General features: G+C 40.2%; 1 protein-coding gene across 1 annotated transcript in view; it reads right to left on the bottom strand.

Moving 5' to 3' along the window:
- The window catches only part of DOCK9 (dedicator of cytokinesis 9), a 72,255-nt gene that overhangs the window by 17,040 nt on the left and 39,131 nt on the right, over positions 1–16,084 (bottom strand). The window contains exons 15-26 of the mRNA XM_019528493.1: positions 14,138–14,217; positions 13,869–14,056; positions 13,663–13,728; positions 10,977–11,069; positions 10,280–10,403; positions 9,057–9,178; positions 7,221–7,307; positions 5,146–5,235; positions 4,264–4,379; positions 4,071–4,140; positions 3,821–3,946; positions 3,550–3,621 (exon numbers count right to left, since the gene is read on the bottom strand). Coding sequence (XP_019384038.1) covers positions 3,550–3,621; positions 3,821–3,946; positions 4,071–4,140; positions 4,264–4,379; positions 5,146–5,235; positions 7,221–7,307; positions 9,057–9,178; positions 10,280–10,403; positions 10,977–11,069; positions 13,663–13,728; positions 13,869–14,056; positions 14,138–14,217 — 1,234 coding nt within the window. The remainder of the gene's footprint in view (positions 1–3,549; positions 3,622–3,820; positions 3,947–4,070; positions 4,141–4,263; positions 4,380–5,145; positions 5,236–7,220; positions 7,308–9,056; positions 9,179–10,279; positions 10,404–10,976; positions 11,070–13,662; positions 13,729–13,868; positions 14,057–14,137; positions 14,218–16,084) is intronic.

Here is a 16,084-nt window from a genome sequence, read left to right as displayed (position 1 = left end):
TTTCCAGGAATAAATCTTGACCAAGGGTTTTATTGTTGTTATTAAGTTAACCAAAATAAAGCAGTAAGTTGTTTATTCTAAGAGTGTTGTCTAACCACGCCGCACAGAGGATTGCAAAAGTACCTCTCCCTTCACCCACTGAGTGGGACGGGACACAAGGGCCAGCTGGGATGTAGAGCAAGAGCCACATGGCTGTCACTGGGCTTCAGCTCTAGGGTACCCTCCCCCTCTTTCTTCAACTGCCATGCCTTTGTTGGAATTATTGGCATGTGAAAAGGGAGGCTGCCTCAAGGTCCTAAAACAAACCCTACCTTTTCCGACTGCCAGAAGTTCCCCCTCAGATCCTGCACAAGGTTGGCCTCCTGACCCATCCATTTCTCCAGGGCACCTGTTACCTTGTACAGTATTTGTGGCCTCTGAGACCTCCCCTCTAGCCATGCCCATGCCTTGCAAATGTTGCTGTACAATCAATCACTCTCCCTTGCTGGGGCTTTGGCTTTCATGGCTCTGCACCCCTTTCCTCTCACTGGGTCCTCTAGCCCAGGCCCACTATACTAGCCCAGTCTCTGCCCTGCTCAGGCCCTGGACCCTCCTGGCCTCGTCTCTGCTCTGTTCAGGCACTGCTAGGACCACCTCCACACCGATAGTCACCACTTAGTCCACTTGTTTAAACTATAACAAAGGAATAAACCCTCTGGCTATAATACAAACTCTATGCTAGGTCTGAACCTAAACATCAGCTCCCTGGCTGTACCACAAAACTCCTTCCTACTCCGAGTCATATTCCCCCTGCAAGTCAGCAGCATCCTATTTGCATTTCCTCAAGATGCCCCAGATGTCAGCCAGGAACTCCTCTGCAGTCCTCCTGCTCAGGAACATTTTCCACTACAGCCTGCAGGGCCAGACTGCCCACCCTGGTTCAGGCCCTGGGTCTATATTCTCACTAAGCCCTGCCTTCTTCTCAGGTGACTTCCCTATCCATTTACAAGAATTCTCATTTTGGGCTTGATGAGCAGTCTCTCTTTCCTCCTGCAGCTAACTTTTGGTCAGCTGCCTGGGCTTCATCTGCTGCAATTTCTCACTTAGAGTAACAGGAGCCCTAAGCTCCCTGTTACATGGTTTCATTCTGATCATATTCTCCAAAGCAGTGATTCTCAATCTTTTTTGTACCAGGACCTATTTGTAAACATTGATGGCCAGTCTACCTCAATAAATAGTTCACATAGAAAAAAGCCCCCTAGCTCTATTTGTGGCCATCACTCATGACCATCTGCCCCTCATCACCAGGCCCTGCCCCCATCCCAGCTTGGGGGATGGGGGACCCCAAGCAGCCTCTGGCAGGCTGGAACTCTGCTAGCCTGCAAGGGACACAGTTTCTTAGATTTTTATCCTTTAAAAGAAAATCCATTTTTAAAGTCTGTTGATCCATTTTTCTGTGACCCTTTCATATATTCTTGCAACCTTACTTTTGGGTGGCGACCCATGGGTTGAGAAACCCATTTCAAAGCACTGCATCTCTTCTTAGCTTCATGCAACCTGAAAATGATATAATCCTAGCCTCTACTCTAGCATTCAACTTTGTTAATAAAATATTGAACAGACCCAGGACAGACTCCTGCGGGACCTAACCCAAAATATCCTATCATTTTAACTGAGAGTCACTGTTAACTTCCCTCGGTACAGTTTTGCGACTAGCTGTCCACCTACATTGTGTTGTTTTCATCTAGATCCTGGGTCATCGACCTTTTAGGAACAGCAGGTCACTTTAAGAGAGCTGGGTCTGAAGGTGGGGAGTTGTTTCTGATCTGGCAACCATCACTCCTCCTTTCTCTGCTGCTGCTAACATCCCCACTGCCAACCTGGCTTCATAGGCCAGATCCAGGCTGTGGGCCATGAACTGCCAACCCCTGATCTGAATCCTATTTCTCTAGTCTGCTTATGAAAACATACAATGGGACACTGCCAAAAACGTAATTAGAAATTAGAATGGTTTGACACAATTTGTTCTTGATGAATCCATGTTGCTAGCTTATCATTACTTCCTTATTTTCAGAGTGCCTATACATTTTTTGTCAATATTTTTTTCTGACACGAGCATTAGGCCAACAGAACATTTTATCCCCCTTTCCCCATTTTTTCCTCCCCTGACAGAATTGTTTACACTGGTATATACCAACCCAAAGTTTTCACAAAGTAAAGAAAGACAGCATTTTCTACAGGTCTCACTGGCAGTCTGATACTAAAACACTAGTATTTGTCTATGGCTTCCAAAATAAATAACTGGTACAGTGAGTTAAAATGACAATATTTTTTAAACCAAAGAGATGGTAAGGAGGCAAAGCAACCCCCCAAAAACCCAATCCTGATCATAGTTCTTTCCTTTGAGTGATTTAATAGAATAACTAGATTGCTGTTCACATGTTTCTATGCAGTATCTGCCAATAAACAATGTGAACCCTGACTGTTGCCTCTGGGCTCTACCACATTATAAATATGCAATAACAACTTTAATAAGAAATGGCAGCATGTAAAGGTTAGCTTAGGGGAGTAGACACTGATTAAGAATGATATATGTACTAAATGATCAATCTGACTCTGTATAGTAGTTTTCTGTCTGAGATGCTATATCAAAGGGTGTTCTCTACCTCTTACCTTTTTCTTCCTGTTACTTGGCTTTTTTCTTCAATTCTAATATTATAAAAGCTTAAGGTCTGTCCATCTGTCTGTAATGCTTTATTTGAAAAAGCATTCTGACAGAAGGCAGCCTGCCGCTATGATGGTGGGGACACAGGGGCCTTGCCTCCCTGCCCTGCTCCCTGAAGGCAGCAGCAACAAAGTGGACGGGGGGTGGTCAGGCCAGCAGGCCCAACGTGAGGGGGAGCAGTTCCAGACCCTGAGCAGCAGAAGAGAGGGGGAGTGGGTCCAGATGAAGGGGGGACGGGAGGCCTGGGGCTCCATCCCTGCCTGTCATTCTTGATGGGTAATTGGCTAGTTTCCTTATAACAAACCAGTAACCAAAAGGTTAACCATCATGTCACATACTCTTAATTATTTTCCAGTTTATTTTCCAGTTGTTAGCTTTCTTATACTCAGTAAGCATGCAATAATAATAATGGTGAAAGGAAAAAATTATGGTATAAAACTCTTTCAATAGTCTTACACAGGACTGTCCAATTTTTGAGTGCCTGAGGGCCCGATACAGCTCCCCGCCAGGCCACATGCCATGCTACATGCCACACACATCCCCCACTGGGATCCATGCCACACAGGCTGCAACCTGTTGCACTGCTCAGCAGGCACCCTGCTGCTGTGCTATTCTGCACTGGGACCTCCACCTGGGCCCAGCAGGCCCAGGGGAAGGCAGAAAGTGGAAGCTGGAGACAGGAAGGGGAGCTCAGAAACCTTGACAGCAGCAGCAACCAAAACAATGGGGGAGCAGTGCCCAAACCATGAGCCTGGAAGCCAGTAGTTAATGCCTCATAGGCCATTCATCCTGTCATTTGGACAGCCCTAGTCCAACATACCTTAATAAAAAAAAAGTCAACATACCTTAACTTTAGAGTTTTCTATCAAATGCTGGGCCATTGATTTTATCAGAACTTCGAAGAAAAACCAAGAATACTGCAAAGTAAATAAATTATGACTTTACATAAAACTGTCAAGATGGTCTAAAATTTCCAAAACTAAGTTAATCATTTTATAGTAAAAAACTTGAACATAATTAAGTTTGCATGTCTATTAGTAAAACAGATGACAATGTTTCATATTATTAATTCTGAGGATTGTGCATAAAGGACAAAATTAGAGTTTCAACACATACCTTAAGGAGCTTGTTGCTTGTAAGAAAGTCAGCAGATGGTTTTAAAATTGTTGTCATGGATTTGGTCAGTTCTTCATGTACTGTCTTGTATTCAGAAGCAAAGTAAGGCTCAGCTTTATACGCATACTTGGAGGAAAAAGGAAAACATATATTATAGTGCATTCAAACAGATGCAACTGAGAATATTTTTAATGAAAGTATTTAAAAAAAAATAAAAACAGAAGAGACAAAGAGTTTTATTTTATTTTACCTTGACATATGACCTCAGGTAGCTATCCAACCCTTCTTCATGGCACTGGGCAACAATATGGATAATAACCCTAAACAGAAGTTATTCTTCAATTACACATTTGTACACTTCAGCAAATAAATACTCCATAAAGAAATCTCAATTGGGCACAAATCATCTATTATTTAAACTGACAGGGCCATTTAAAATTTACCTGGTCACATTGACTGCAACTTCCTCTTGACTAGTTCTGGTGAGAACTCGAAACAATTGGTTTAGAATGGTAGGGAGGAAAGCTATCACCACATGACCTTCCATAGCATGAAGACTCTAAGAGAAGGAAAGAGATATAATATAGCTTCACTGAAGTGAATGCATTTACACTTCAGACATTCTCTACAATATACTTCAATAGCCACGTTTTGAGAGAGCCATGTTGTATTATACAAAGTTCATAAGCTAAAGGAAAGACCACTGTGGTCTATGTGGTAATAATTTTTAAATGTTTAAAAAATATATATATTTAAAAAATGTACTTTGAGAGGATCAAAATGATACCATTTTGTCAAGAAATTTAGGCCTAAAAATTTAGATTTTATTACAATTTTAGATTTCCTTTGAAGTACTCACATTCTCATTTGTGGTTACGTTGGGGTGTTCATATAGACATGACGATCCAGGAAATATAATAAAGTGTCCTGGTATTATGTACACCTTTTACTGGACAAACTGTATAGCTGGGAATGAAGTTTACTTTTCAAGTAATTAGCAATTTGTTGCAGACTGACATGGCTACCATCAATTTGTCCCCACCACGTCCCAGTTTTATTAACTGCTTATAAATTTTAAACCACTGATATGCTGAGATCACTGCCTAGCATGATCAACAGTCTCTCAAAGTTACCAGTCTGTACCCATGTATTGTTTCATGTCTTATATTTAGATTGCGCTCCAGGGAAGAGATCCCATTTTGGAATTATGTTTGCATACTGCCTACTGCAAAGAGGGCCCTATTCATGACTGGGGCTCATAAGTGGTATGGCAATATGGTAATATAAATGGATAATTAAATCTATTATTTGCTACCATTTTGTACCTTAAGATACTTTACAAGATCAGTTCCTAGTCCCTGAGCTCCAGACTCGGTTTTCTGACAGTACTGGAAAAAATTGTGTAAGTGCTGGTCCTAACAAAAACAAAAAGAGAACCACAAAGTTAAAACAATAACTAATATTTATACTAATAACCAAAATGAAACACACCACCACCTCAAATTTTAAAAAATATTGTCTTATGTTTAGGCTTCCCAGTTGCATTTCAAAGTGCAAGACAGATACATGTTTAACACTCAAAGAGGAGGAGAGAATGGAGGGGGTGGGGAAATCAGTGCATACTTAGAAAGTAAAGCAATTTACTCTTCTGAGAAAGATATTTCATTTCTTTCATTAGCTTGAAATACATCCAATATTTCTGATTAATCATTACATAAAATTGCATTTTATATTCCCTTAGAAGTAAAAATGAAGAAAATATACTACTTATAACTACAATTCCCTGAATTAAGGCAAGACAGCACCTGAGATCCTCCTTCACTTGTTACATGTATCATGCAATTACCAAGTTAATTGTGTAATTCATTTAGATCAGCTACACATGCAAATTATCATACTATTAAGACGTCATAACCAGCTATAAAAGTTACTAGAAAATGTGGAAATAACTGCTGGAAAATGTGTAAAAACTTTATAGCTGGTTGCTATCCAGCACTATTTTGCACATATTGCAGGGTTTGCCCCAACCACAGAGGTGCATCATGTACAGCCAAAGCTAGGAGTCCTGGAGTAGAGGACACACCCCCGGCAGTGTCCCATGGGTGCTGGGAGGGAGAATCCTGCAGCTGATGGGACTCTCCCTCCTACAGCACCCTGCAGGTGCAGGACTATTGGTCCTGATAGCTGTGGGGCACTGCCACAGCTGCAAGTCCCATCACCTGTGGGACTCGCAACTGCAGGAGTTTTGTTACTTACACATGGTGCAAGAGGAGGCCAGGATGGTAATACCAGGCTCCCCCTTTACTAGCAATAAGACGTGATACCATCTGATGCTGTATCCCACAATCACACCTCCTGCCATGCACATGTGGCATGGCAGGAGATGAGACTGTGTGGATTGTGCATCAGATCCTATCACACCTTTACTTGAATGTCTACAGGGGCCCTTACAGACTAAATGGTTAGGCTCTTCATCTCTAAACCGGGGATTTCCAAACATTTTAGACTCAAAAACCCCTGCAAAACTTTTAAGAATTTAGTGGCACCCCTTTTAAAAAAGCTAATGTATTATGAATAATCATTATGTTTCTATTATTAATATGATATTAACAGATTAAATATATTATATTATATTCACCTCTTCAGGTTGCTGTAGTAGAGTGCTTCCCTAGCTCTGCCTGGTTCAACAGACATTTGTTCCAGTGCAGCAGTGGACACTATACACATGGCACCAAGTCACTGATGGGGGAGTCAGGGATCACTGGGCTAAGTTCTTTCCCTTGTTTCCCCACTGAATTCCAGCCATGGGGCCATAATGGACAATCTGGGGACACCCCACCAGCAGGGACAAAGTGCCAGGCTGCACCATATATGCAGGTGGGGAGTGCTACGGGGATGAACAAAAGGACCTACATAGGCAGGCCAAGGATGTGCTATGGCATAGTCAGTGCCTCCACCATGGTGTAGTTTTAACTCAAGGCAGTGGCAACCTCAAGACAGAGCCTCTGCCACCAGGCAGAACTGCACCATGCACCTTGATTTTCAGGAGGCACACTGGAGCCAAACTGGGAAGAGGTGCTGCAGAAGCAGCGTGCTTGCCTGTCTAATGGAATGCAACACAGTGCATGGTGCAGTTTCACCCCACAGCAGTAGTACTGGCAGCACTGGGAACTGTGGTACCTCTGGCAGGGTCTCACAGCCAGTTGAGAATAAAAGTTCTAGACTGAGGTATGTATTCAATAATAATAAGAGATTCAGTCTCCAGAAACTAAGGTGCCACCCTGCCCCGTCTTCTACCTAATTAACCAGTTAGTCTCTAAATGATCTTAGATGATCTTCAGATCAAGTACTTGTGAAGGCACCTACATCTAAAATAAGAAATTAAACATTTTAAACTTACCTGTGTATACACAGTAGAAACTAGATGAGTGCAAATTTTTAACAGTGGTTTACCTCCATCTACCCATTTAATTTCAGGACCGGAATGCTGTATGCACACAGGAGGGAACATAGAATATTCTATCAGTATATTAGCCCAAAACAGGACAGTCCTTTGTTTATGTACCATATATACATATACTGCAATCCCTTCTCTGTCACTAACCAATTGTTAACTTCAGGATACACACACTTTTTTATTCCATGTAAGCACAGAACAGCAATAACTGAACAACTTGCATATGCATTAGCTGTTCAACAAACAGTAAGCAATGCCTTGATTCAGTCCGTTTCAGATTTTACAACTCCGACGGAATGTTTCAAGTTCTACTGGAATAATTCCTGAAGTACTGTACTTCTCTGAACAATACAGAGAAGATTAGCATAGTCCCTGTGCACGGGTGATGAGCAGATTACTTTCTCTAACGTCAGTCTGCTACACAAATCCATATACAGCTCTCAAAGCTGCGATCATACTTAAAAATTGGAGTCTTTTTTTTTAAAGTTGCACATTAAAGGAAACAAAAACAAAAAGTGACAATTTTATCCTTGTATTTTGAAATAGATAGAGAACCATTCAATAAATCATGAGGAAAAGAGCACATTTGGCAATACAAAACAATTTCCTACGCAAGCAGTAGGGGTCAGAGGTGATGGGCACATGAACAAGTTACTATGAGGTAAATTGGTGCTGCCCAACTTCTCAGCACCTGCATACAGCACCAGAGACCTCATGCTCTGGGCTACTCTGGACCACATCCTCTGGGGGCCATTACCCACCCCCCAGACACTCTGCACAGCCCATCTCCTCCTCCAAGCCACATGTATTGCCAAGCTCCCCTGCAGCCATAGGTGCAACACCCCCACCACATCCCTGCCCTGCATATTATATGAGGATCCCACTTGCAGCACAGTCAGACTTTCTATTGAGCTGCCCAGCCCCAGAAATAGAAGCTGGAGGAGGGAGGGAGAGGCTAGACACCATGGCTGCTGCCACAAGAACAATGGCTGGAGTAGTGGCCAGGAAAGAGCCTGGGGCTGCAAACTGACTACTAACAAGCCATATGCAGTCCACTGGCCAGAAGCTGGACAGCCATGAGTTAAACCAAGGCATGGATTTACCCTTTGTCAGTTACCGTGTAGTAACCATTTGCATGCCCTCTTATTCCAGGATATGTGAGAGCTAACCACAATAACTTAGTCCCCACAACAAAGTGAACAAACCTCCTTCTTTGACGAATAAAATACCATGGATTAGCTTTAATTTATCATGTGCTAAAAGCACGCCGAGTCAATAACTGTGGAGTAATTGATGCATCAAGGAGTAAATTCCCACTCTGTATACCTTATGATAACTTGTTAGCATGCATGTATACCAAGAACACTACCTTGTATAGTTTTTATTTGTAAACCATGACTATTTTTCTATTTACACAGATAATGTCAATTAGCCACCATAACCAAAACCACATACAATTTTTTTTTAAAGTTTCTCACACACATGAGACAAGGATAACAAAAGCAATCGACTGAAATAAAAATCTATATAAAGGAAGATTGGCTCAAGTCTCTGTACAGCAAAATGACAGAAAGCATATGAGCAAAATTCTCTTTGGAGTCCCTTTTACCTGCAAGTCAATTACATATCTTCCACGATACATTCTATGACAGTTAATCTACATCTGGGGGGAAAATATTTTTTTTGCCTGGAAAATGGTAATTTTAAATGAAGGTAAGATAATTTTGTTTCCCATACTCTTTTCTGTGAAGCAAAAATATATTATTCTATATACTGTACCTTGCCAATCCCAACATCCTGATAACTAAGATAGCCTGAAGGAAGGTTTGCTGATACAGGAATATGCTGCTCATTTGTCACTACTCTCCCATCTTTTAGGAGTGGAAGCCAAGAATAGCCAACTGCAAAAATCAAAGTGAAATAACAGTTTACATATATTATATATTAATAAAAAGCTGATATGGAAAGTGTCAATGGATGTTCAATCATTTTTGTTACCCATATACGTGGTAACATGCAACTTGTAGGCCCCCTCTACACGTGCAGGTAAAGGCACAATGGACTCTAATGTACAATTCACATAACACCTCCTGCCATGCCACATGTGCATAATTGTGGGATTAAAATGTGGCACCACACAAGATCCCATTTGTGCAGTTGTGGGACTGCACATAAGAGCCCATTGTGCTTATTGTCAGTGCAGGGGGAGCCTGATGCCAGGGTCCTCCTGCACCAGCAAGAAGCAAGCTCCTGCAGCTGGGAGCGCCTCAGCTGAGGGCCCCCCAGTGTCAGGGAGACAGCTGCAGCAGCAATCCTCCCATTTTGGGGGTTTCATGCACCCTTGGGGTAGGGGAATTGTAGTTGCACCCTGAGGCTGACAGGACAAGCTGGGTCCTGGCACTAGAAGGCATGCTAAGGGGTCCAGAATCTGCTGCTGTGAGACTGAGTACTGGAAGCTGAAGGGTGATGCCAGGATTCAGAGTCCACCTCTACAGCTAGGAGCCCACAATTGATGGGGTTCTCAGTCACAGGGTACTGCTACGAGTACAAATTAAAGCTAGATAGCAACCAGCTATCAAGTTAGTACACATTTTCACGGTCTAACTTTATAGCTGGTTGGACCTTTTTATTATGTGATAGCTATTTTGCATATGTAACTGGTCTCAAGGTAATTGCACAATACCTGGAATTTGTGCAGGGGCCCTTATTACCACAGCCTAACTAGCTGAAGAGAGCCTATGTAGATAATTAGACATGTAAAAAAATAAAAGTTACACTGTCACCTTCAGGTAAACATCTGTAAAATCTTTTCATTTGATACAAAAATATTCATAACCCCTAAAAACTGAAATTAAAGTAGCATCCTACATGGCAAATAATTCTTTAATATTTAAGTGATAGAGTAAAAATAACTTCCATCAATGTAACAGGACTGCAGTTCGCTAACTAAATACAGCATGTAACACCAGCCAAAATCACTTAGAAGTATTAGCAAGCCTAACCTTGTGTTTCAACAACATCTCTCTTCTTGGTACTCCCTTTGCTTGAATTATCACAGCTGACATGGTAAAATGTGAACAACAAATGATGTTTTTCATGTAGCTGTGTGGGCAATTCTATTTTAATCTATAAGACAAAACACACACAGTTGGAATGATTTTTGTAAAGGAAAAGTCTTCAGTTAGAGCAGTTACACAAAACTAATGAATGTACAAACATGAGGTTGTCTACTCTGACTTGACAGCAACTTCATTTCAATGCATTTAAGCCAACATAAAATATCTAAGTCATTCAATGTGTAGTTTACATTAGTTATTTATTTAAAAGTAATTTTGTTCAACAAAAACAATGCCCAATTTAATGAATTAATTCCATCGATTGCCCCCCAAATAGATCAAATACCATAAAAAGGTTTAAATTGCTCTCAGAATATTAAATTGAATCATGCAATGAGCTTTAAAAATAATAATAATGATAATAATAAAAAAGGAAGCAAAACTATTTTCAATTATAGTTAAAGTTTAATTTAGCTGACATTAAAAAACCTCTGGAGTGGTAATTTAAAGTTCAGAAATTAAATATTACACTTCTTCCCTAACAGAGTACACTGTCTCCACATAACCTAAATTCAGTTTTCAAATCTTAGAAAAAATACATCCTCAAAGAAATAAAAGTGACACCTCAACTAGAATAGCTTACCTCATCATAAAACTCTGGGTTTTGGTGATGATGCAACACAGTGGCAAATGCACTCCTTGTAAATATTGGCCCACCTGGTCTACCGTATATGCACTAAGAACATAAAAGAAAAAACACAAAGCATAATCTGTTTCCACTGGCAACTGAAAATCCTCCTTAAACTATTTTATTCTGTATTACATGGTGTCTTTTATCAAGAATGCTTTGTAATGATTTTTTTTTTTTTTTTTTTTTTTTTTTACAGCTACTGCTACACAGTAATGATGTTTTGGCTTTTTTAAAATAAGAATAAACTCATTGGAAATAAACAGAAAAGATTAAAACAGTATGTTAAAAATTGAATATCTGTTAATATCCTTTTGATTGTGGGACTCATCCAAGTGCATAGTGTTAAAATACAATTAAAATATTAAATCTCAGTGTAATTGTTCAAAGCACTTATTCATTTCTCCCAAATTGGGGAAATTTATAGTATTAAATATGGCAGCAAATAAAATTGTTCCTTATTTGTTTTTTGTGCAATTATTATTCCTCAGTTGGTCTACTGAATAAAGGTTACCTTCCTAGTAACTGCTGTTCTTCAAGAGTAGCCTCATGCATTTGTATTTGTGGGATTTGGTTAGAATGACAGTTACGAAGTCTAGGATGTCCAGGACACAACACCACCCTCCCGTCCCAAGTCAGTGGCACCATTGCAAGCAGAGGCGGAGTGCGATGGTGTACCAGGCAGGTGGGCAGCAAAGGTACCTGGCCTTCCTGATGTATACTGTGCTGCTTTGCATTAGCTACTCTCAAGAACCTGGTTGGCATAGGATGGAGAGGTATTGTGATTCATCCTACAATGAGTGCTGATGTACTGCAATAGCAGCCAGATTTCTTCTAGAGAGGCTTACAGAAGTTCCAGAGACTTGAGATTTAATAATTCAACACCTCAAGAATTTTCTGTAATATAAAATTCTTGTTGCTGGACCATATGGAAAATAGAGGTATTTCTGAAGATTGTATTTCTTGATTTACCTCTTGATTTAAATTTTGCACTTGGGGAGTAAGTTACATCAGTAAAAGTCACCTGCTGCAATCCAGGTCCATAGATGGAGTATCTCCAGTTGGACTTAGGATTTGACAGTTCTTCTAGAAAAGGAACTCTAATGATGGTGCTACTGAATAAGGAGATTCTAAGAAAAGCTCTAACAACATGATGGTACCACTATAATTACTGATGCTTTCTGTCATCTCTTGTACTATCTTGAGAATGATTAAAACTAGGGGTGAGGCTAGAGACACAAACTAGGTCCAGCGTGTAACCCAAGAGTTTATATATTCCACAGTGAACTCTAATCTTTGTTTATACTCGAACAGCATAGATGACATTTTGTGTTTTCTCTCAAGGCAAATGGACCTCCCTTGGATAGATACCCCCTTGTCCTGAAAGTGGAAGCTTCTACTGAAATACCAAACCAGATATCACAGTAGTTTTATATGTAGACAAATTCAAGCATAGCATGAATCATGGCTGAGGGCATCATATGACACATGAATCTCAGGAATAAAAATAGGGTCTCCAAGTGGAAACTGAAATACCTTTCTTATGTCAGAGGTGTTCTGTCTGAAATGGTTTCAACATTGATCAGTTAAGGAGGAGTTGCAATAGGTTTTTTTCCCATTAATATACAGACCTTGCCTGCATAGTAGTATGCATGAAGCAGCAAGATGTTTCATGCATGCTTTGTTCATCTGTGACTCGGTTCTTCATCTGTAAACTAAGGATACTCCTACTTCCATACCTCAAACAGAAGTGTGCAGATAACTTCTTTCTTTGGGCTTAATTTAAGAGGATTTTGTTTTTTTGTTGCCACAGGGAAGGGCTGAATTGCAAACTTGGAGGGAAAGCTCTAGGGTGCTGCTACTCCTTGCTGGATAGCTGAAAGAGTGTTTGTTACTGGTCTCCCAGGAGAAGGAAGAGAGCCATACGTCTTAAATGTCCATCCTGAGTAATTTGTATTGTTCATGAATTTTTGTTACCTTTCATCCTAATCTTTGCCTCCTACATACGCATCAATGAATAAAGCCCATTAAAAATTGAGAAAGAATATGCTTATTTTTTGATAATTTAGTGGGGCCTTGGCCATGGGGTTAAAAGTTGTGTAGGTTCTGCCAAGAGAATCTTAAGTACAAATTTATAGCTCCTGTGTCACCAGAATCTTCATTCTGCCAGGAGCCTACTCTGTTACAAAAGTCTCCTGCAGATGCAGGGAAGCCACCAGAAAAGACGACACTTTATGCCAAGACGACACTATATACCTTCACTTTATGCCAAAGTCTATGCCTTTTTAACAGATGGCACCTCCCAGTGTGCACTGAATGCCCTTCTGGCTCAGTTGCTCTAAGTGGAACTGCACAGCTCCTCCTGGAATTATTTACAACATTTGAGAAGGAGCTGCAATAGATTTTCCTCATTAATGTGTGTTCCTCCTGGAACACTTTTAGCAAATGTGTAGGTAGGAACATGATCTGACAGGCTCCCTGTGGCAGGAGCTATCTACCAATACAATGTCTGGCATTGGTAGAAGCAGCTTTGTAAGCCCACACTTACTAACCATAACCTCTCTTGTGGATCTGCTAGGTGCTGCCTCACAACTATTAAATCATTTCACCATATTTATTTTTAGTTGCCAAAATCACAAACCTTTAAAGGCAGAGAATCCTCTTCATCCGAGTCTTTGAACTCAATGCAAACAGCAATATTTCTAGCCTGAAGCAATATTAGAAAGAGCAAAAGAAAAAAAAACATATTCAAAACAAATCACAAAAACAGAACACACACATTATTTGGTCATAAATATCTGACTAGAACTGGAATCTACAAGAATATGTTATTTTCCTTATACTCACCTTTGCAAATGACTTCTGACTGTCATATTTCAAGTACTTTGGATAGACGTACAGATGATTGTTGTAGATGGTGAAAGGCTGAGTATGTTTGGGTATACATGGAACAAATTCCTCTATTTCAAATGTTATTACTGTCTTGGTACTGTTTTCAAACTGTCTCATGGGAATGTATGATGAGTTAACATAATCTGAAAATTGTATTAAAAACCAATAAATATACTGAAACGAAAAATCATATTCAACTACTTAAAATATTTATTAATACTTACTGGGAAAATCTGGAGAGACGTTATCAATTGTTACATCTAGATTTCCTAAAATAACGGGCAGCTTGGCCATCTTTTCAGGTCTATAAAAAAATAAAAGTAGCCAGTTATGAAAAAAAGAAAGAAATAGGGAACATAATATATAAGCTATCTTTGGAGGTCTGATTTAACAAAACAAGACAAAATAGTCTTCTGATTCCATCTGATGGGAATTTTCAACATTCAGTTTAGGGAAATTCTAGTTAACATACTGGAAGGCAGGACAGTGTGGCATCTTACGGACTCACTGCCTTCTGCCTGATTTCAGGCTAATATGGCTAACTACCTGCCTATATGAACTAGCCAATTGCCTGTCAAGAATGACAGGGGCGGGGAGAGAGCTGGGATGGACTGCCACACCTAACGCCCCATGCTGCTGCTGTTCTGCCTCTTGCAGGGACTGGGATGGGGAAGCCAAGGCTCCACCCTCTGTCTGGTCCTTGGCGCGGCTTTGCAATCATGGCAGTGCTCCCCCACGCTTGAAGCACTCTTGGCTGTTTCCATCAGCCAATCAGAGTGCAAATAAAGCATTATGGACAGACAGACAGACTTAGATTTTTATAATAACAGAATTACTGTTTGACACATTTGCTGAAAGTCAGTGTCTTATGTTTTAAACAGAATTGGTATGGGTTTGCCTTTTTTTTTTTTTTTTTTACTTAGAAAAATTGTCCGGTTTTTCAAATCAGAAATTAATCTTACTAATATATACAATTGTCTTACTTTTGTGAACTAGAAGATAAAGAAAAAAATTAAAAAGTCAATGAATAACAGGATATATAAGCTGATTAATTTGAAGTGTCAATTTATTTACATTAAATGACCAGGAATTTTGTTGATGGAAAGTTAAGCGTGCCTAGTGTCAGGTATCCAGGTTGTAGCCATATTGGTCTAGAGGAAAAGGCAATCAGGCCTCATAGTAGAGATATCATTTATTAGACCAACACCCAGTGATGCGTTTTGCACCCTTCCAAAATATGGGGAGGAATTACTGTAGCCAAAGTAACGAATATGAACATCTTATAAAAAACAAAAAAATCCAAAACAATAAAAAACAAGCTAAAAAACAAAATTAAGGTGACACGCCACTACCACAGCACAGCCTTTAATCTATTGTTTTTAAGTAATGCTTTAAGAGCAGCACTCTTAAAGATGTTATAGAACAAAAATGATTTGTAATAATAGGTCTTATCAGAATCAAATACTTGAATGGTAGGGCGCATTCAGAGCTACTGCTATCACTGAGGCTGCCTCCTTTCTGAGTTCTCCTAGAATCCTTAGGGTTAACAGAATGAATGGGCAAGTTCTGGCTTCCATGGAATGAGGAAAGCAAACAGTTGCAGAGATGCCTCCAAAAGAAATCAATTAGCCACGCCTCTCTATTCAGGGGGATCCTCTTGGAGGAGTGACAGAAGAGTATTTTCTGAATTCCTCTCAGGTAGATATGGTAAGGAGAATAGGATTTGTTAACAGCTACAGTAGAGTTGCACAATCCTATCTTAAACCCAGGAGACAAGGAAGGATTAACCCAAAGCGTAGATTAGTCAGGCAACTGGGGTCACAACCACTGTTTTATGGACAATGAGCCAAAAACATGGTAAACAAAAACAAAACAAAACTACATGAAATAACACAAAATAAGGACAAAAGTCCAGTAGGGTATGTACAGCTATGTTACACCATTCCAGATTTCATAGACATTAGGGCTGGAAGGGACCTTGGAAGATCATTGAGTCTAGCCCCCTGCCCCAGGGGCAGGAAGTCAGCAGGGATCATAGGATCCCAGGAAGATAAACATCCAAATTTCTCTTGAAGGCATTTGAAGTAGGTGCCTGAACCACTTCTGGCAGCAGCCTATTTCAGACCTTGGGGGCTCGAACTGTAAAGAAGCCTGAAATGGTCCTGGACAAG

Source organism: Crocodylus porosus, unplaced genomic scaffold, assembly GCF_001723895.1.
Source record: "Crocodylus porosus isolate Cpor-Errol unplaced genomic scaffold, CroPor_comp1, whole genome shotgun sequence".
Lineage (NCBI taxonomy): Eukaryota > Metazoa > Chordata > Crocodylia > Crocodylidae > Crocodylus > Crocodylus porosus.
Note: the sequence above shows the minus strand (reverse complement) of the source record. Positions and strands in the feature narration are given on the sequence as shown.